The 20,035-nt window shown below is 33.6% G+C and overlaps 4 protein-coding genes and 1 long non-coding RNA gene across 5 annotated transcripts; 3 read left to right on the top strand and 2 right to left on the bottom strand.

Moving 5' to 3' along the window:
• Positions 1 to 984: 984 nt before the first annotated feature.
• Positions 985 to 5,781, bottom strand: LOC124452501 (N-acetylglutamate synthase, mitochondrial-like; the record flags this gene model as incomplete). Its single annotated transcript, XM_047003059.1, has 13 exons — positions 985 to 1,426; positions 1,752 to 1,837; positions 2,101 to 2,154; positions 2,281 to 2,375; positions 2,436 to 2,523; positions 2,603 to 2,680; positions 2,864 to 2,957; positions 3,021 to 3,120; positions 3,189 to 3,269; positions 4,622 to 4,787; positions 5,116 to 5,169; positions 5,259 to 5,491; positions 5,671 to 5,781. Coding segments are annotated over 13 exons (1,299 nt in total), but the record flags the coding sequence as incomplete, so codon positions are not given.
• Positions 5,782 to 6,431: 650 nt separating this feature from the next.
• On the bottom strand, positions 6,432 to 8,987 carry LOC124452500. Its single transcript, XM_047003058.1, has 5 exons — positions 8,378 to 8,987; positions 8,112 to 8,252; positions 7,825 to 7,995; positions 7,273 to 7,781; positions 6,432 to 7,025 (listed from the first exon to the last, which is right to left on the bottom strand). Exons 1-5 carry the CDS (start codon positions 8,874 to 8,876, stop codon positions 6,813 to 6,815), a joined length of 1,533 nt encoding a protein of 510 aa, XP_046859014.1. The 5' UTR covers positions 8,877 to 8,987; the 3' UTR covers positions 6,432 to 6,812.
• A 2,262-nt stretch (positions 8,988 to 11,249) lies between these two features.
• LOC124452488 lies at positions 11,250 to 13,297 on the top strand. The gene is made up of 2 exons (XR_006950794.1): positions 11,250 to 11,355; positions 12,819 to 13,297. It is a non-coding gene; the product is annotated as an uncharacterized LOC124452488 (long non-coding RNA).
• A 42-nt stretch (positions 13,298 to 13,339) lies between these two features.
• On the top strand, positions 13,340 to 15,997 carry LOC124452486 (putative uncharacterized protein ENSP00000383309). The gene is made up of 2 exons (XM_047003044.1): positions 13,340 to 13,410; positions 13,959 to 15,997. Exons 1-2 carry the CDS (start codon positions 13,351 to 13,353, stop codon positions 15,015 to 15,017), a joined length of 1,119 nt encoding a protein of 372 aa, XP_046859000.1. The 5' UTR covers positions 13,340 to 13,350; the 3' UTR covers positions 15,018 to 15,997.
• Positions 15,998 to 16,436: 439 nt separating this feature from the next.
• On the top strand, positions 16,437 to 19,373 carry LOC124452485 (chitinase-like protein PB1E7.04c). The gene is made up of 2 exons (XM_047003043.1): positions 16,437 to 18,721; positions 19,008 to 19,373. The coding sequence occupies exons 1-2, from the start codon at positions 17,195 to 17,197 to the stop codon at positions 19,155 to 19,157; spliced, it is 1,677 nt and encodes a 558-aa protein (XP_046858999.1). The 5' UTR covers positions 16,437 to 17,194; the 3' UTR covers positions 19,158 to 19,373.
• The last annotated feature ends 662 nt before the right edge of the window (positions 19,374 to 20,035 follow it).

Below are 20,035 nucleotides of genomic sequence, written 5' to 3'. Positions count from 1 at the left end.
CTCCCTGTACGTTACACGCTCTCATTTAAAAATTGCATTCGACCTTTATGGTTTAAGTAGAGCAAAAAACAAATTCCAAATTTGGTTTAGGGTTTAAGACGAATTTGCGCTACTATAAAGCCTCGGCGCATTTTAATTTTGTATGTCAAAAAACAATGCCATTCCAAAATTCCAAATTTGAAGCAAAGGTTCAAGTAACGCGCATTATACGGCGAAGATTTCGGTCGTTGAGTGGCAGTGAAAGCACTGAGGAAAAGAAAATTTCACAAACCAAAAGGCACAGTGATTTGATAGATCATTTGTTTAGCTGTAGTCAAGATGAAGGCGAAGACATTTCAATGAAAGTCGGTTCTCCAGTATAAGCAATGACAGATATTCGCCCTCCCATTATTACTTGCTTTATCATCGAGTTGATCGCATTGCAAAGGATAAATGTATGACTGAGATATTTACCATTTTTTCTTGACTTTCAAAGTGTCCTTATTCATATTGTAGTATTGGAAGAGAAGGCTGTGCACATTTAATTTTATGCAATAATGAGAATGTGATCATATGGACTGTTTTTGGTCAACAAAGACATGTTATAATTTGTAAAGGTCAAAACATGTACAGGCAAATGCAGTGCATTCCCCCCTTTTCTCCAAGCATTAAACTCTGGTAGTCAAGCAAGTGTTTACTTGTCACTAAATACTCCACCAATAGCCGGTTTACTTGTGCACATCAACCAAGATTAGTTGAACGAGTGACGATTATATCATTTATATATACGTTATACTTAGCTTACACATACACTTTTGCTAAACGTCATCATGTTTACTCTTTCGCACTACTTTCTCAAACACATATTAACACCCATATTACGGAACCTTGATTTATAAATTCTCGAGTTCCCTTTAGCTATTTTTAACGGAATTCTACGTATTGAGTAGATCCTTGGAAGTTAGGAACACTCTGATAAATGAAAAGAAGACAAAAGGCGAGAAGTAGATCTATAAGTATAAAAGATGTAATATTATTCAATATAATTTTCTTAGCTATAGCTAAAATTGGCATCCATGTTTAATCATGATAATAAATATATTTTACAACGAAATGCATAAATAACAATAATGTCTATGTTCTAACAAGAAAATTTGAAATCACACGTTTGCATAAAAACACTCACAAAAACACGTTTGCCAAGCTAAAAAGTTTCGCCTAGCTCAAAATCTTACTCATGCAGCTTATTTGCGAAAAAGGATAACGAACTCTACATCATCTGCTGCACGTTTCCTTTCCACTATATACAAAGCTATGAACAATTTGACGAGTAAAGTCAATCGTTTCTTTCCTCACACGTCATGTGGAACAGGTCTACCATAGCATATTTAAACATAGTGAATATAACTTGTCGTTGAACGATTCTGAGACTTTGCTGGGACATCATCTATAGGAATAAATTTACATACATAAAGTATGGTTAGCGGAACAATCATAGAATACCATCCACAAAGACTACCTACAATTATAAGGCTAAGTTAGGATTGGGTTTGGGATAGGGACAGGCTTACAAGTATGTGGCAGAGTATTTTATTATTACCCAGGTTCCAAAAATTAATAAATTGAGAAGGGCACTTCTTCCCATGAATCATATTGACAAGTTTAAAACGCACAAAGTTGGACTAAACAGTAGATAGTACTAAGCTTCTTTGTACGAGAAAATATACTTGACATATTATGAACTTCCTTCTATGTGCTAAACAGCGCCTTACGTTTGGCCACTGGATCGAACGATTCTGGTAAATTTCCAGCAAAATGAACAAGGTTGTGCGTGATCTTTGGTTCAACGATACCATACCTTAACATATCATTACAAAATATGTTTAAAAAAAAACACGCACGCACACACAGTAACATAGAAATGAACGTATACACCTTCAGTATTACTATACACATAGTAAATAAAAGCATGCAAAAAAGCGGTTGTTTATGAAATCAGTATCTTTTCAAAATTCTGCAAATTTAACGCGATTTATGCAAGGTAAAGGGTCGTCTTTACGATTAAATACTCCTTGCTTCAACATATTTGTCATTGCATTTATGTTTAATGTTTAAATTTACCAAAATATGATCCAGTCACCAATAGTCCAACTACCGTCAGCTCGGATGAAATACCTTGAAAGAAATAAATGTGAAATGCAAAATATGCGGATGCTATGAACAGCAGATTCATTCAAATGACTGGATCGTTTAATAGCGTAATGCAGTTACGCTAAGAGTGGACATACACTAACAACTCACCATGGATTTATTCGGTTTGTGGTACGAGAACGCCAAAACAGACGAGGAAAATCGCGCGTCAGATGATTCCACAGGTCATCGCTTGTCCCTAGCCCCTGTATATTGAAACAAAATCATTATTATTTGGTAAACCAACATCTTGAGGTTAGCCTAACCTGACACGATGACGATATAACAAACTTATCGAGATACGGTATTTCATGCTTCTTGTGATCATGAATTACCACAGCTGCTGCGGTATAACTAAGAAAGATTTAATATAGAGATTAGTTACCCTAGATCATACTGAAATCCATTATGATGAACACCTTATTTTCCTTACTTTTCCGATATATACAGACGTTGTAAATGCTCTTGGACGACCGTCATATAATTTGGTTTCAATGGCTTGCGGAAAGATCTTGACGTAAAAATATAGAAAATTTGGTTGACAAGCATTATCAACAATCCATGAAAAAACTTGTTCGTAGAAAACAATTTTTGAAGTTAATCAACTAAGTGCGAAGGATTAATTGTCAAGTGAGCAGCATTTGGTCATAGGAATCTAATAGCCCTAATCAAATGTATAAAATATGTAACCCACTGGCTCAATAACTTGGCTAATCTGTCAACATCGACTTCGCTCAATGAATTGAACTGATCAATCGCCTCAGTTTTCTGGATCATTGTACCACAGCCTAGAGCGGCAAAAAAGTTACATAAGGCTGAACGAAAGTACTAGAAAGCTTTTAAGAAAAAACCTTGATGGCTAAAAAGCTCCTTGATAATATTTTCAGGGCTTGTTATAACTGCAGTGGAATTGCTTGAAAGATGCTGAAGTACGGAGCTGATTTCATCAATCTGTGAAAGACAAAAAACTTTATGGTATTTAAAATAAATGCATTACAGAAAAGAAAGGACATGGGTACCTGGGTCTTCAGTTCAGGAGTGCACCATGACTGTTTTGATATGTCTCGTAGATCTCCAGGGATCTTAATGTGAGATACAACCTGAAATGTCGTTAAATTATGAGGCAAGCATTTACCAACAAAAAAATTTATTGCATGCTAAAACTTTGGTGAAGTAGAAGAACTTTTATTATGGAGCACAGAAGAGCCTTTGATGAATAGCACAGAGGACTTTTCAGAGAACATTGACTGAGGAGCACAAAGGAGAATCTTTTGCAACTTTCCTTTAGCCTAAAAGAAAGTTCTATGAAATGCTCCTCAATCAATGCTTCTCAGAAATAGTACCTCGATCAACGCGACAAAAAGAGTAGTAGCGAATTCTTAAAAGCAAGAGAAAAGCTAAATTGTAATGTAAAACACTCTTCACTTTTAAGTGAATGGTTTCAGTCAGGGAACAAGGTTGCATATTTATAGATGTTGATCGTCCAGAAAGGCTGTTGCCGTGGGTATTGACTGACATTTCAAAGTCCTATAGGAGTCCTATATATATATGGACACCCTAGCTGGGCTGTAGTCATCTTCAGATTCAAGTGGAACAAAATTGAAACGTCAGTCAACACCTACATCTACACCTACAAACATTTAACTCTTGGATTAACAAATTGGTTTAGCGAAAATGACGAATACAAGAATCCTATAATATTGCAAAATTTTCATATCTTTGCACCATATAAAGTATAGTGAAATTTAAATATAAGAGTTAATTTAAATACAAAATAACGATTACTAAGCAAATCTAATTTGATCAGCTTCCAAAATGATTTTGAATGAATGAGATGAGTCAGAAATCGACGAAATTGTGTAACAACCACGTTTCAGTCAGAACACATGCTGAACCACAACAAACTTGTCAAAACATGTTGGAATGACTTGTCAAAACATGTTGGAATGGCTTGTGAAAACGTGGATGTTTGAGTGTACGAGTAGGTATTTAGGAGCAAATGATCATTAATCCATGTGTCATGATATACATTTAAATAAATCATCAAAGACAACGAACACTTATTGAATAGTCGTTAGAAATAAATGAACATTCCATCATTGGTCAACCTGCCTGGTGTTCCCAAATAACCGGAAGTGACTCAGTCATATTACATCATTTGATAACAAATACAGGCAATATTGTCAGTAAATATAAATAAAAATACGTCACAGCACAGTCAGCACTCAAAATACTAGCAAACACAAAAAAGTGAGAGTAGACATATGTGCCAACGTCAAATGAAGACATACAAGAGCACTTATAGTGCTAAGAGAAAAAAATTCAAATGAGCTATAGCATTACCAAGTACTAAAGAACAGAGCAAGTGAGAGGACAAATGAAAATATCCTGAACACAATAACAACTGAACAAAAAACAAATGTTGTAAGTACCTACGTGTGTATGTACATACCTTTCCATACTGATCAACCAAACCACCATGATTGTTAAGAAAAATTACTTTCATTGGTTTCAAAACTTTAGATAACTTTAAAGCCGTCTGAAGAGGAGACATTGGAATTAGCACTCCAGTAGATTTATCTATGGAAATGGAGGTCACCAAAGGAACACAACCAGATCTAAGAGATAAAACATATACTTACACACTTCAGAAAAGCAGAATATAATATGCAATTGCTCTGTGGAAAATCATAAATTTACAAGTACATAAAGCTGTGGAGGTTCATTTCTTTCTGGAAGTATAATCTGTTAATCTCCTTAATATATATGATCACACTGAGAAATAATCATACAGTAAATGTTGTCAGTTGGTTCATACGGAAATAGAAAAGGTTTGCTTTTACCATTTTCACACAAGAAGCTTTGTTGCATACATTTATTACCCATTATGGTGAACTGATGGGGCATTACAATACATGATGCAATAGAATTATGATCAACAATCACCTAAAAGCCCATCTAATTGGATCAGGATTGACATATTTCAAAAAGGCTTTTTTTCTAAAAAGGCATAAATTTAAAAATTGTTAGTAATTATGACGAGGAATGATTTAATGGAGTAAATGCGGTTTTTTTACTGATGTAGACACCTTGGTTGTGATGTTTCACTTGCTATAATACCGCTGCTTCCACAAAATGTTCTAGTTGGAATGTTGTATGTTTTTTCTAAAAAATCTACAAGCTGCGTTGTTTCCAGTTGCAATTGTTGAACTTGAGACAATATGTCTTTATTAGCACTTTCTGCCACTTCTGGGCCATAAATCAGCAATGTATCCATTCCATTTCGATTCAGAAAGGAAAGGGACGAGCAAATATTTTGCATCTAATTGAAAAAAAATAATGTCTATGTCAGTTTCTGATAGAGCATTTAGCTCAAAAATAAAACAGTGGTAGTTAAATATTTTCTTTAATGGCAAAACATATTATCCTACAAACTTTAATTTACTAAATAATGCATATAGCATGTAATTTATAAAGAGAATAGCTTTCTTTAATATTTACTGCCTGTTCATTTCGTAAAATTGATGAGCTAGCCTGTAGTACTGCAAACGGACATTCTGGATCCTTTGCCTGATGCTGAAATTGACGTAACCAAAATCTTGCTTCTTTGGGTCACTGCCAACCTGTAGAGACAAATTTCGTATGTACGTATTTTTCATATAGCAATAGGAAACTGTCGTTAAATTCAATTCAAACTGAATTGCCAATGATTATAGACTCCTAAAAGCGATTAACAAACTGAGAAAGCTGTGTTTGCGAAGTTAAGGCAGCTGTTTGCTATTATTTTACTCCTAATTCAATAACTTTAAACACAAAACAATGGTAGCTCCGTCGAACAAATACTAACCTCTTCTAAAAACCGTTTCAAATCCGTTGGAAGTTGATTATTAGCAGATTGCGAGCAGGAACGAATAGATATAAATCGCTGACAAGCAGGTCGTGAAAGATTTAAATCCAGTCTCCTGAAGATACGGTGACACATTTCTTTTGACAAGACACCCAAATGTTTGAACGCAATCTCTTTTCATAGTATTATGAATGAAAAATCAGTAAGAGATTGTCTTTCAATTTTCTCTTTTTGATGTGTTTCCTCGTATCGTTTGACGACAAACAAAGAAGGTATATATTTTCATTCTTATGATTGCTAGCTTTGTTGAATATTTATAATTTATTTTGTTTACGTTATGCTAATGTGCTAATTATTATATAGCATACAGAGGTCAGACACAATTTATTAATTTTCAGGGATGGTTGAGCTGTACTTGATTTTCATGGGTTTTACCATACAAACCAGAAATGACCCATACAAATGATCTGAATTAAACCATGAATTAAACCAGTTTAACCATTGTGCTGGTGATGTATCTTTGCTTTAATATAAAATTTCCTGTTATTTCAAGAGGAACTGACTGATTTATTTAGTTCCAGTTTGAACTCTGTGCAATGTATTCATGTGATTCTCAAAAAACATATCATAACTTTTCGGTACAACTGGTATGCAATGGCAGTTTATCAATTCATTATGCAATGAAACTCTAAGCTATTATTGCTTGTTTTATTGTTGATAGACCGTAGAGTGAATGGTAGACAAGATAACTTAGCTTAAAGGTAACAATGTAGATCGTTGCTATAATTGCGAGTCACTATTGTACGCAAATCTCTGTAGGTTGATATCTTTTTCTAGTTTGCGCATAAATCTCCAGCTCTTTCTGTACTGTCTTGAACACGAAGGGATGATAGTGAACAACGTCAGTTGGCCCGGGTAAATACGAGTCTGTTAATTTAAATACATCGAGGACTTCAAAGCCAGCTTTGCACATTGCCGACATAGCATACGTATCAAATAATCGTACACGCTAAAAAATAAAATATGATAAAGTCTGAATTGTTTTGAATTTGCTGAAAAATATTTCCACCCCAAGATTTATAAGCGCACTCTACACTTGCAAGATCTTGCATGAGTAAATCTTGCCAAGATCATTAAAAGAATCTTCTTAGATTATGGCAAGATCCTGAAAAATCTTGCAAGATCTTGCATGATCTGGTAATTTCTCGCATGATCTTATCAAGATCTTTGCGTCATCAAAAATCAGTGATCTTTACCGGATCAGTAAAAAATCTTTTAAATGTCAAGTTTCGCGGAATTGGCTCATTTTCTTTCTTGATTGCAGTGGACGTTTTCCATATGATGCGTGCATTGCTTCCCAGGTCTCGCCAACGGTTTCTCAACATCACTATAACGTCATCCACCAATCTTTGATAAGTGGTAAAGTTTAAAGACATGGTGTAATGGAGCACAAAATTCAATATCAAGATGCTTTCGTCTGTCTTCATGTCGTCGCGTCGTAAAACATTTCTTATTGACTCTAGCACTAATTCAGGGCGAAAATCAAAGTCATCATTTAATTTCTTTGCCACAGCTTCATTCTCATTTGGAATAGGATACACCCAATTATAGCTGTATCCACAGGACCGGAATAACGTTTGACACAACGTGGTTGTTGCGACTGAATTATAAAAGCGTACTGCCAACGAGTCTCCATATATCCACAAACTTCCTTTGGTCACCTCTGAAGATGAACTTTGGGTGTTAAAATTCATTTTCCGGCTTTCTGGAAAAAAAAAGATGACAAGAAATTTCATTTTCAACGTTTTTGACTTCTCTATCAAATTTCAGGATCAAGCTTTTTCTTTTCATATCCTGTTCCCTATCACAACAACCTTGAACAAAAGGCACCCATTCATTACTTAGCCATCTGCCTAGACCACTTGCGAGGCATCGACAGGAATGTTCACATTTTATTGGTGCTATAGATGTCGATAGGTCTAAAAGTTTAACAGTAATATGATTCAGTCTTTTTCATATGGACGTGTGGTGTTGCACCTCACAAGATATTGGTTTGTGCATGATGAGCATCCATGATAAGAAAAGCGCAGACTACCTTCGCCTGCACGTCCTTGCAGTCTCTTTCTTGCTGGCCTCACTTCAAAAGTATGAAACTTTGAAGGTTTCATCTTCTCATATAAAAAATGGTCTAGGAATCCAATTGATCCTTCTGGTTGATTTCGGCCATGAAAATTTCCTAAAGAAAACAGGATATTTTTTGTCGTTCAATACTTGCCTTTCATTATGTTTCATTGAACATTTGCATTATTTTTGTTAGTAATTTTTGTTGCGGGACACATTGCTGAGCGATAAGAAACGCACCTAAATTGAACCAGTTCTTTGGTGGATCACGCAAACCATCACAAAGACTATAATCTAAATATGCGTGAACTGTATATTTTCCTGCTTCCATGATGAGTGCAATAGCCTCGTAAGTGCCATTTTCATGATCAAATACATGCGCCGCAATGTTAGCAGGACCTGTAATATACACTCGCCACGAATCGCCACCAAATGTTTTGGGTTTGCCTTTCGCTGTTTGACTTTGAATAAATATTCTTGAAAAATGACCCGAACGCTGAATATCCATGTGACTAATGAAACTTTCCGAAGCAGAACTTCGTTTGTCGTTTGTCCAACCTTGTCTCACGGTTACCCAAGATTGCTGATCTTTACACGGACGTAGAATTGCTTTCCAGTTTGTTCGAGCCCGATTCAACCTCAGCCAATGATGAGTGAAATTGCTATTATATTGAGATGTTTTACGACCATAACCAAACAAAGAAAACATTGGCATTTCGGGATAACATAACTGCTCCATCCAGCACAAATGAAAAAATAGTAGAAGAGTCGTTGCAAAGAAAACGCATAGCAAAAAGGCATTTTAGAAAACCTGGCTTGTACTCATACAAAGCCATAGTATCAATCAAATTCTAAAACATAAATGAATTTGAAGATCAATTAAAACCAAATCAGATTATGCTCTGATTGTATCGTGCAAAATTAGTCTAAGATCCAAGAAACTCTCTCAAAATGAAGATTGTAAATGTACATCTGTTATATTCTGAATACTTACATAAATGAGCTATGTTCCATACAGTGAAATTACGATTATAAATCTTCTTATTATAACATGAAGATAATTGTACATGTTAAAATATTTACGTGGCAAGTTACAGGTTACAAAACAACGTAGCTGCCAAGTTTGAACAAAAGGACACGCTGATTATGATAATTAATCTTCGTATCTGAAACAGAGCTTTGATGATTATCTAATATTGTATTCTTTGAAGCCGAAACTTGATGCCCAACACTTTAAAAAGTAAGAACTGTCCCAGTAACGCAAGAAAAACTCAATGCAGCATAAATGGCGGATCTAGGATGAATCAAAATACATTACATTTGAAATGGTTTAATTCAAAATACCATTGAAATAACTCTGTTTATTTAAAATTTCTTAAGAATATTTTGAAGCCAAAATTTTTCCAGTAGGATTGTCCGTGAAATATTTTAAATTTTAAATGAAGACTTTGTCGTGGTGACAAAAAATTTAGAAATTGTTTTAAAAAGAGCAAACAGCATGGTGAATGGTCAAAATAATAACGTAATAGTTCTGACAAGAACTATTTGAAAACAAGAACACTATACCAGCAATTCGAAAAGAGCTGTTTAGAAGACTAAAGACACTTTGCATTTCGGCAGACTACTAATCAGGAGTCAACGTCTGCTAAATGCAAACTTCGAAATCATTCGATATTTATAATGTGAGGAAAACGTCATCTCTAACATCATTATTAATCTAAATTGAGAGATGACGTTGAATTTTTCTGACATTATAAATATAGAACGATTTCGAGGTTCTCATTAGTTTAGCAGACGTTGACACCTGCTGAGTAGTCTGCCGAAATGCATTGTGTCTTATTAGCTTTAAAACAATCTTTTAGAATTGTTGGGTTAGTGTTCTGGTTTTAAACAGTTCTTTTAAGAACTATCGCATTATTATTTTTACTATTCGCTCTTTTTGAAACAATTGTCATTTTGAATTTGAAATGCAATTTTTTAATGTATTCAGTTTTACATCCGCTTCGCTACCGTTGGGATTCTCGAGAATTGCACTACTTTCATACCAAATAAACTTCTAGCAAAAATTTGTTAGGCCACTATTCACTTCTATCATACGCTTGCAATTCAAAAGTTACAACGAACTCTTCAGTGGAGGAACCTTTTTTAGGAGGGAGGGCAGAGTCAATAAATCATACCGCTTGACAGCAGGTGCTAACTGTGAGTGATGCAAAAAGCAATTAACTCACGTCATATCACATGTTTGTACGGGTAATAGCATGGTTTCGAGTGCATTTTGGGAAAAACATGCAGAGTGAATTTTTCTTACGAGTCCTTTGGACTCGTGCAATTTCAAGTCTTTAAAAAACTCACGAGTGCTTGCACGAGAATATATGCTATTACCTATTAATAACATACATGAAAAATTTCTCAATTCTGTTGATTTTTAACTTCAGCGTAAGTTTATTTTAGCTTGCAAGTTATTCATATCGATGGACTGGCTCGTATATTCAATTCCGTCAGATATTACTTTCACAACACCATAGCTTTCACACACACAGCTAAAACAAGGTATCTACTTTGCACTTCTTTGTTTGAATAACCAATCATGAGCGCATTTTTCAAAAATAAATTTCACTGCATTTCCTTTTTTTACACTTGTACTTAATTACGATAAATTGCCCTCCTCTTAACCAATCAGAACTGAGAAGTTTTTTCATGTATATTTTTATACAACTAATAACATACATGAAATGATCTCTCAATTCTGATTGGTTAAGAGCATTGCAATTTTTTCCTAAATACCAGTGCAAAATTACGAAACGCCATTGCTAAAAAGCGAAACACCCGTACAAATTTCTTTTCAAAATTGCTCCTGACTGGTTAGTGAAACAAAGAAGCAATATAAAAGCTAATCGAAATAAAACATTTCAAAGGCGAGAAAGTTTGATAGTCTTAAAATTAGTCTGAAAAACTAACTCGTGCATGTTTTTCCCAGATCGCATTCGAAACCATGCCATTCCATATACTAATAAAAAGCAGATTGGATATCAGCAGGACACCTAATTTTGCGGTTTGACAGGTTGAATAATTTGATGTAATTTGTATTTAAAACAGGCCGCTTCACGTGTGTGTCTTGAGGTGTTTGTTGCATCAATTGTCTTGACATATCAAGACGTATTTGGGAAATAGGAACAGAAAAGTTTGGCAAGAATTACGATTGAAAGAAGCAAAATTTTGTAAGTTTTCTTAGTCTGTGATTTGATTGATATATATATTTATCAGTGCAATGAAGAAGTTAATTGCCACATTTCATAGAAAATGCGAATTAAGACAATTAGTACAGTAAATTTATGATGGTAAGGGATCTTGTTTATAATCTTCCTTTTTTTTTTACGGTCAATATCCTCCAATTGTTTCATAAGCACTATTTCTAATGATGCTTGTTTCCCCATCATTGCAAATCTCTATCTGTCTGTCTCACTCATTGTGCATTGTCTAAGTTGATGTCACTCTTTACAACACTTGAAGTAAAAATCTGTTGTGAAGCTATATAATTTACAGATGGTGAAATTGTTTCACAAATAATATTAAGCAACGCAACGTTTATATTTTTGTGAATCTTTGGAACATCATTCTTTATGATCATAAGTGATAGTAAATATAAATTCTTTGTCACATGATGAATAAGACAACAGCTAAAATTTTGTTTGGACTTCATGCCAGTACATGAATTTTAGCTAATAAAGAGACCTTTAAGCCTGATTTGAACAGTTGTACAATGCACATAGTGTTGGGATAATTTTGTTCAGTGGGTGGAAAAAGCAGCTTCTTCAGTATTCATTGGTTTATTTACTTTGCATGCATTTTAAGTAAAATGATAACATAAACCAGTCATGTGCTTGGTGTGACCATCGTGTGATGTATATTTGTCTGATATTACAAATAAGATGAAGCGCTTGCTCTATTTCTGCGCGATGAGACTCGGAAAATGAAAACACTGCAGTTTGACGTTCTCGTAACCAGCTCGAGTTCCTCCGTTTAAATTATAAATGAATACGCTGATTGGTCAAACCCAAGTACGCAAGTCTGTGACAAATCACACATATAAATATCTTCCGACTGGATCGACTGTGAAAGCGTTCGACCGAAACGACTATATAAATAATAACAGTATTGACATGACAGAAAGATCAAATATCAAGTTGTCTTTCGCATAATAATAAGAAAGCTTAGCCTAACAGCAGTAAACTGTATTCTTTAAGAAGCAAATGTTAGTGGGAAGACACAGCCTTTGTAAAAGTAAAAAGCCCTTCTAAATCAGGTGTACAATGTCTGATGTAGTAACAGTCTCTCATCTACAAAAAAGTAAATAATTCATTTTTCTGCTGCGCTTGAATTTCATCTTCCCTTTCGATTGTTTCCTTTGAAATTTCTATTATATATTTAAAATTTATGGGGAAAATAATTATAACCCAACTGCAATCTTTTTGAACTGAATCTTTAAAAAGTAATGAACTTTTTAAAAACTTCAGCAATTTGAAACCATGCACTATTGAGAACACATTTCCTTTCGTAAAAGTCCAGTTCGTTATTGTTAGATATTTTTAACAGTAATCTCGCTAATATTGCTAATTGTCCTGTAAAATTCATGTTCATGAGCGATCGAACAGGCGACGAATGTGTTTCACTTATTTTATAGAGCTGACGTTTGCTTGCACAGTCGAAGCCGATAATTTCCGTTTTGTCTTGTCACCTTTTTCTAATGGAAGAAAAATCAAGCAAGATGCTGTTTGTGGTGTTAATTGCTGCTGTCTACAACACGGTAGCGAAAAACGTCGTTGGAAATGAAAACTTAAAAAATAGTACATCAAAATCTGTTATTCTTCATTTGTCAAATAACTTAAGGAGATCGATAGAAATTGCTGAGAGCACAACAAGTGCAATGTTTGCTGATAATATCGCTTTAGCCAGTATCACAGAGCAATCAAAGGAACCGTCACTAAATTATTCTATTCTAGCAAAAGAAAGTACTTCAAAAGATGATTTCTTAACAACACACCAGAAAACACCATCAATGACCAAATTAATGTCATCACCCCCAATGTCGTCTTTAGAAAATTTTGTAACTACACAAAATGCAGTGAAATCATCGTCAGTGGTCTTAAAAGAAAGTATTTCTTAATAATACACCAGAAAACACCATCAATGACCAAATTAATGTCATCACCCCAATGTCATCGTCTTTGGAAAATTTTGTAACTACACAAAATGCAGTGAAATCATCGTCAGTGGTCTTAAAGAAAGTACAAAAGATGATTTCTTAATAATACACCAGAAAACACCATCAATGACCAAATTAATGTCATCACCCCCAATGTCATCGTCTTTGGAAAATTTTGTAACTACACAAAATGCAGTGAAATCATCGTCAGTGGTCTTAAAAGAAAGTACTTCATTAAAGACAATGGAAAAATCAAGTATGTCTTCCATTTATGAAGAAAGTTATAGTTTGACAAAAGATGATTTCTTAACAACACACCAGAAAACACCATCAATGACCAAATTAATGTCATCACCCCAATGTCGTCTTTAGAAAATTTTGTAACTACACAAAATGCAGTGAAATCATCGTCAGTGGTCTTAAAAGAAAGTACTTCATTAAAGACAATGAAAAATCAAGTATGTCTTCCATTTATGAAGAAAGTTATAGTTTGACAAAAGATGATTTATTAACAACACACCAGAAAACACCATCAATGACCAAATTAATGTCATCACCCCAATGTCGTCTTTAGAAAATTTTGTAACTACACAAAATGCAGTGAAATCATCGTCAGTGGTCTTAAAAGAAAGTACTTCATTAAAGACAATGGACAAATCAAGTATGTCTTCCATTTATGAAAAAAGTTATAGTTTGACAAAAGATGATTTCTTAACAACACACCAGAAAACACCATCAATGACCAAATTAATGTCATCACCCCCAATGTCGTCTTTAGAAAATTTTGTAACTACACAAAATGCAGTGAAATCATCGTCAGTGGTCTTAAAAGAAAGTACTTCATTAAAGACAATGGAAAAATCAAGTATGTCTTCCATTTATGAAGAAAGTTATAGTTTGACAAAAGATGATTTCTTAACAACACACCAGAAAACACCATCAATGACCAAATTAATGTCATCACCCCCAATGTCGTCTTTAGAAAATTTTTTAACTACACAAAATGCAGTGAAATCATCGTCAGTGGTCTTAAAAGAAAGTACTTCATTAAAGACAATGGAAAAATCAAGTATGTCTTCCATTTATGAAGAAAGTTATAGTTTGACAAAAGATGATTTCTTAACAACACACCAGAAAACACCATCACTGACCAAATTAATGTCATCACCACCAATGTCGTCTTTAGAAAATTTTGTAACTACACAAAATGCAGTGAAATCATCGTCAGTGGTCTTAAAAGAAAGTACTTCAAAAGATGATTTCTTAATAATACACCAGAAAACACCATCAATGACCAAATTAATGTCATCACTCCCAATGTCATCGTCTTTGGAAAATTTTGTAACTACACAAAATGCAGTGAAATCATCGTCAGTGGTCTTAAAAGAAAGTACTTCATTAAAGACAATGGACAAATCAAGTATGTCTTCCATTTATGAAAAAAGTTATAGTTTGACAAAAGATGATTTCTTAACAACACACCAGAAAACACCATCAATGACCAAATTAATGTCATCACCCCCAATGTCGTCTTTAGAAAATTTTTTAACTACACAAAATGCAGTGAAATCATCGTCAGTGGTCTTAAAAGAAAGTACTTCATTAAAGACAATGGAAAAATCAAGTATGTCTTCCATTTATGAAGAAAGTTATAGTTTGACAAAGATGATTTCTTAACAACACACCAGAAAACACCATCAATGACCAAATTAATGTCATCACCCCAATGTCGTCTTTAGAAAATTTTGTAACTACACAAAATGCAGTGAAATCATCGTCAGTGGTCTTAAAAGAAAGTACTTCATTAAAGACAATGGAAAAATCAAGTATGTCTTCCATTTATGAAGAAAGTTATAGTTTGACAAAAGATGATTTATTAACAACACACCAGAAAACACCATCAATGACCAAATTAATGTCATCATCCCCAATGTCGTCTTTAGAAAATTTTGTAACTACACAAAATGCAGTGAAATCATCGTCAGTGGTCTTAAAAGAAAGTACTTCATTAAAGACAATGGACAAATCAAGTATGTCTTCCATTTATGAAGAAAGTTATAGTTTGACAAAAGATAATTTCTTAATAATACACCAGAAAACACCATCAATGACCAAATTAATGTCATCACCCCCAATGTCGTCTTTAGTAAATTTTGTAACTACACAAAATGCAGTGAAATCATCGTCAGTGGTCTTAAAAGAAAGTACTTCAAAAGATGATTTCTTAATAATACACCAGAAAACACCATCAATGACCAAATTAATGTCATCACCCCCAATGTCATCGTCTTTGGAAAATTTTGTAACTACACAAAATGCAGTGAAATCATCGTCAGTGGTCTTAAAAGAAAGTACTTCATTAAAGACAATGGAAAAATCAAGTATGTCTTCCACTTATGAAGAAAGTTATAGTTTGACAAAAGATGATTTCTTAACAACACACCAGAAAATACCATCAATGACCAAATTAATGTCATCACCCCCAATGTCGTCTTTAGAAAATTTTTTAACTACACAAAATGCAGTGAAATCATCGTCAGTGGTCTTAAAAGAAAGTACTTCATTAAAGACAATGGAAAAATCAAGTATGTCTTCCATTTATGAAGAAAGTTATAGTTTGACAAAAGATGATTTCTTAACAACACACCAGAAAACACCATCAATGACCAAATTAATGTCATCACCCCCAATGTCATCGTCTTTGGAAAATTTTGTAACTACACAAAATGCAGTGAAATCATCGTCAGTGGTCTTAAAAGAAAGTACTTCATTAAAGACAATGGACAAATCAAGTATGTCTTCCATTTATGAAAAAGTTATAGTTTGACAAAGATGATTTCTTAACAACACACCAGAAAACACCATCAATGACCAAATTAATGTCATCACCCCAATGTCGTCTTTAGAAAATTTTGTAACTACACAAAATGCAGTGAAATCATCGTCAGTGGTCTTAAAAGAAAGTACTTCATTAAAGACAATGGAAAAATCAAGTATGTCTTCCATTTATGAAGAAAGTTATAGTTTGACAAAAGATGATTTCTTAACAACACACCAGAAAACACCGTCAATGACCAAATTAATGTCATCACCCCAATGTCGTCTTTAGAAAATTTTGTAACTACACAAAATGCAGTGAAATCATCGTCAGTGGTCTTAAAAGAAAGTACTTCATTAAAGACAATGGAAAAATCAAGTATGTCTTCCATTTATGAAGAAAGTTATAGTTTGACAAAAGATGATTTCTTAACAACACACCAGAAAACACCATCAATGACCAAATTAGTGTCATCACCCCCAATGTCGTCTTTAGAAAATTTTGTAACTACACAAAATGCAGTGAAATCATCGTCAGTGGTCTTAAAAGAAAGTACTTCATTAAAGACAATGGACAAATCAAGTATGTCTTCCATTTATGAAGAAAGTTATAGTTTGACAAAAGATAATTTCTTAATAATACACCAGAAAACACCATCAATGACCAAATTAATGTCATCACCCCCAATGTCGTCTTTAGAAAATTTTGTAACTACACAAAATGCAGTGAAATCATCGTCAGTGGTCTTAAAAGAAAGTTCTTCAAAAGATGATTTCTTAATAATACACCAGAAAACACCATCAATGACCAAATTAATGTCATCACCCCCAATGTCATCGTCTTTGGAAAATTTTGTAACTACACAAAATGCAGTGAAATCATCGTCAGTGGTCTTAAAAGAAAGTACTTCATTAAAGACAATGGAAAAATCAAGTATGTCTTCCATTTATGAAGAAAGTTATAGTTTGACAAAAGATGATTTCTTAACAACACACCAGAAAACACCATCAATGACCAAATTAATGTCATCACCCCAATGTCGTCTTTAGAAAATTTTTTAACTACACAAAATGCAGTGAAATCATCGTCAGTGGTCTTAAAAGAAAGTACTTCATTAAAGACAATGGAAAAATCAAGTATGTCTTCCATTTATGAAGAAAGTTATAGTTTGACAAAAGATGATTTCTTAACAACACACCAGAAAACACCATCACTGACCAAATTAATGTCATCACCACCAATGTCGTCTTTAGAAAATTTTGTAACTACACAAAATGCAGTGAAATCATCGTCAGTGGTCTTAAAAGAAAGTACTTCATTAAAGACAATGGAAAAATCAAGTATGTCTTCCATTTATGAAGAAAGTTATAGTTTGACAAAAGATGATTTCTTAACAACACACCAGAAAACACCATCACTGACCAAATTAATGTCATCACCACCAATGTCGTCTTTAGAAAATTTTGTAACTACACAAAATGCAGTGAAATCATCGTCAGTGGTCTTAAAAGAAAGTACTTCATTAAAGACAATGGACAAATCAAGTATGTCTTCCATTTATGAAGAAAGTTATAGTTTGACAAAAGATGATTTCTTAACAATACACCAGAAGTCAACATTAACCTCGTTTCTCGCAAAAACAATGTCTTCACCATCAATGACGTCAATAACAAAACCACATTCCCCATCAGCATTGGCGTCAACGATGAAAGCAATGTCACCACCCTCAATGATTTTAACGACGAAATTAGTGGTAGCAGATTATCATTCGACAACTTTCATTTATCAGACAATAAGAAATGTGTCTACAGTTAAAAAATCATCGTTGTTTCCAACCATGACCTCTTACAATCCTAAAGGAACTTTGTCACCTGAAATTGATAAAACAGAAACATATTTTTCATCATATACCATTCAAACGAATACTTCAACCAATCTTACAGAAAAAAAAGGGACGTCCACGACTATTTTTGATTTAAAAAGACATGATGTGTTTAAATCAACCAGCAAATTATGGAAGACTCCTGCTTTGGTTACGTCAAATATATCGAAACAGAATAATACAATTCGGTATTCAACGGTTTCGAGTATACCTTTGACCACATCCATCATTGATATAGTTGTGAATACATTTGAAATCAGGCTCTTGATAACATCGGAGCCATTCAGGATTGAATACATGGAAACCAGTTCTCCCGAATTCAATGCGAAAAGCAAACAAATTGAGGAAAATTTTGACAAAGTATTTCGTGATACGACTTATTATTCTTCGTCAGAAGTTATAAGATTTTTCGAAGGTAGCCTTGGTTGTATTGCTAAAGTTCATGTAAAATCAAATGATGTAAAAGTTGTGGATATTGACCAAACTTTACGCAATAAAATTGATGAGGATGAATTTGGTGAAATGGTTGTCAGTAGCATCGAAGTTAAAGTTTTCGAAGTTGTTACTGCAAAACAAGATGAAAAGAAACGTCACAGTGGTTGGAGTACTTTGGCAATCGTTTTTGTGTCAGTTCTAGGTGGTATTTGTGTTCTTCTTGTTCTTTGTGTAATCATCCTGTGTGTAAGTAGCGAAATTTTTCTATTACTTTTATCGTTTAGCTTTTGCCAATTACATTTCAAATATGATCATTTAAGTCATTAGTTTATTTAATTATATTTTTCCATTGACATATCATGTACTTTAAATAAACAGATAAAAGCCTAAGTATAATCATAGACAATTGCATTAATGTCTTCTTTTTAACACTTTTTTTATGTCATAAATAAATATTTTTCGCTGCATGTTCATAGCCTTTTAAAAACGACAACATGTGATAACAACTTGTTTTGATTTCTTGGTTTTCCAGATTCAAAAACGTCAATATACACACTATATCGAGGAGTCAAATGGACTTCAAGAACATTCGCCTAGTATTCAATTAAAAAGGCATGGTAGCATACTTGCTGAAGATGAAGAGCGTGTACCAATGAAAACCTTTGAAAGTATGGAATTTTAACCGTTAAAACATAGGATAAACGAGTCCACATAAGGTAATATAGGATATATATAGGATATATATAGGTAAAATAAGGTAATATAGGATAAACATAAGATAATGGTACTTTATTTAGATATTTTGTTAGAAAAGTTATTTAGATGTTCTTTAGATATTTTTGTTGAAGTGTATGTATGTAATTTTTTCAAAAAGTGCTTTTCATTAAGGCTTTCGAAATATTTTTGCATGTATGGATTGTAGTGTTTCCTGTCGTGGAGTCAAACCTTGAACTGTAGCAAAGCCGTAGTCCTTGTTTTTACTTCTACAATGCAACTATTTTTCTGTTCATTCACTGGAAAAAAATTATTAAAGATGATTTTCTAAAGAAATGAAAATACCTGAAATACTTGCATTGTAGCTTTTAAAGTCGGATTGTGTTGGATTACACAACCCACTAAACTCAACAAACACAAATTTTGAGTCCAGCAGATTGTGTAAAAGTTAGTAATGAAAGAATCACACGAACATTGCACTGAATTTATTTAAATAAACCGATATGCACAGACTGAATTGCTCAGTTAACAAATTAAAAATTTGAAAAGTCCACAATTTAAAAAAGGTAATTGTAGCTATTTACACTACATGATTTAGGCTACATGTTAAAAATCATTGCAAGTCTGTACACTACGTACAACGTATAAGTATTTTTGAAACCGTAAATGCAACAACGTAACTGAGTGTGATTGTTTCTAAGATTGTTATTACGTTTCTTTGGAAGAAGATAATGGAGTTTATGATTATTATCTGCATTCTTTTATATTTAAAACAATAAATCGTCATTAGGATCAGGAATCAAACTAGTTCTCGAAGACTCTGTAAAATAAATCGGGGAGGACTGT

The sequence above is a fragment of the Xenia sp. Carnegie-2017 genome, unplaced genomic scaffold (genome assembly GCF_021976095.1).
Source record: "Xenia sp. Carnegie-2017 unplaced genomic scaffold, XeniaSp_v1 HiC_scaffold_25, whole genome shotgun sequence".
Classification (NCBI taxonomy): Eukaryota; Metazoa; Cnidaria; class Anthozoa; order Malacalcyonacea; family Xeniidae; genus Xenia; species Xenia sp. Carnegie-2017.
Note: the sequence above shows the minus strand (reverse complement) of the source record. Positions and strands in the feature narration are given on the sequence as shown.

Excerpts from the sequence above, each read along its gene's own strand:
- LOC124452486 (XM_047003044.1), top strand. The coding sequence starts at position 13,351 with ATGTCATCGTCTTTGGAAAATTTTGTAACTACACAAAATGCAGTGAAA. Across the intron at positions 13,411-13,958 it reads CAGTGAAATCATCGTCAGTG|GTCTTAAAAGAAAGTACTTC; the intron begins GTCTTAAAGAAA and ends TCATCGTCAGTG.
- LOC124452500 (XM_047003058.1), bottom strand. The coding sequence starts at position 8,876 with ATGGAGCAGTTATGTTATCCCGAAATGCCAATGTTTTCTTTGTTTGGT. Across the intron at positions 8,253-8,377 it reads AAAGAACTGGTTCAATTTAG|GAAATTTTCATGGCCGAAAT; the intron begins GTGCGTTTCTTA and ends TGTTTTCTTTAG. Across the intron at positions 7,026-7,272 it reads AAAGATTTTTTACTGATCCG|CGTGTACGATTATTTGATAC; the intron begins GTAAAGATCACT and ends TTTATTTTTTAG.
- LOC124452485 (XM_047003043.1), top strand. The coding sequence starts at position 17,195 with ATGTCGTCTTTAGAAAATTTTTTAACTACACAAAATGCAGTGAAATCA. Across the intron at positions 18,722-19,007 it reads TTTGTGTAATCATCCTGTGT|ATTCAAAAACGTCAATATAC; the intron begins GTAAGTAGCGAA and ends TTGGTTTTCCAG.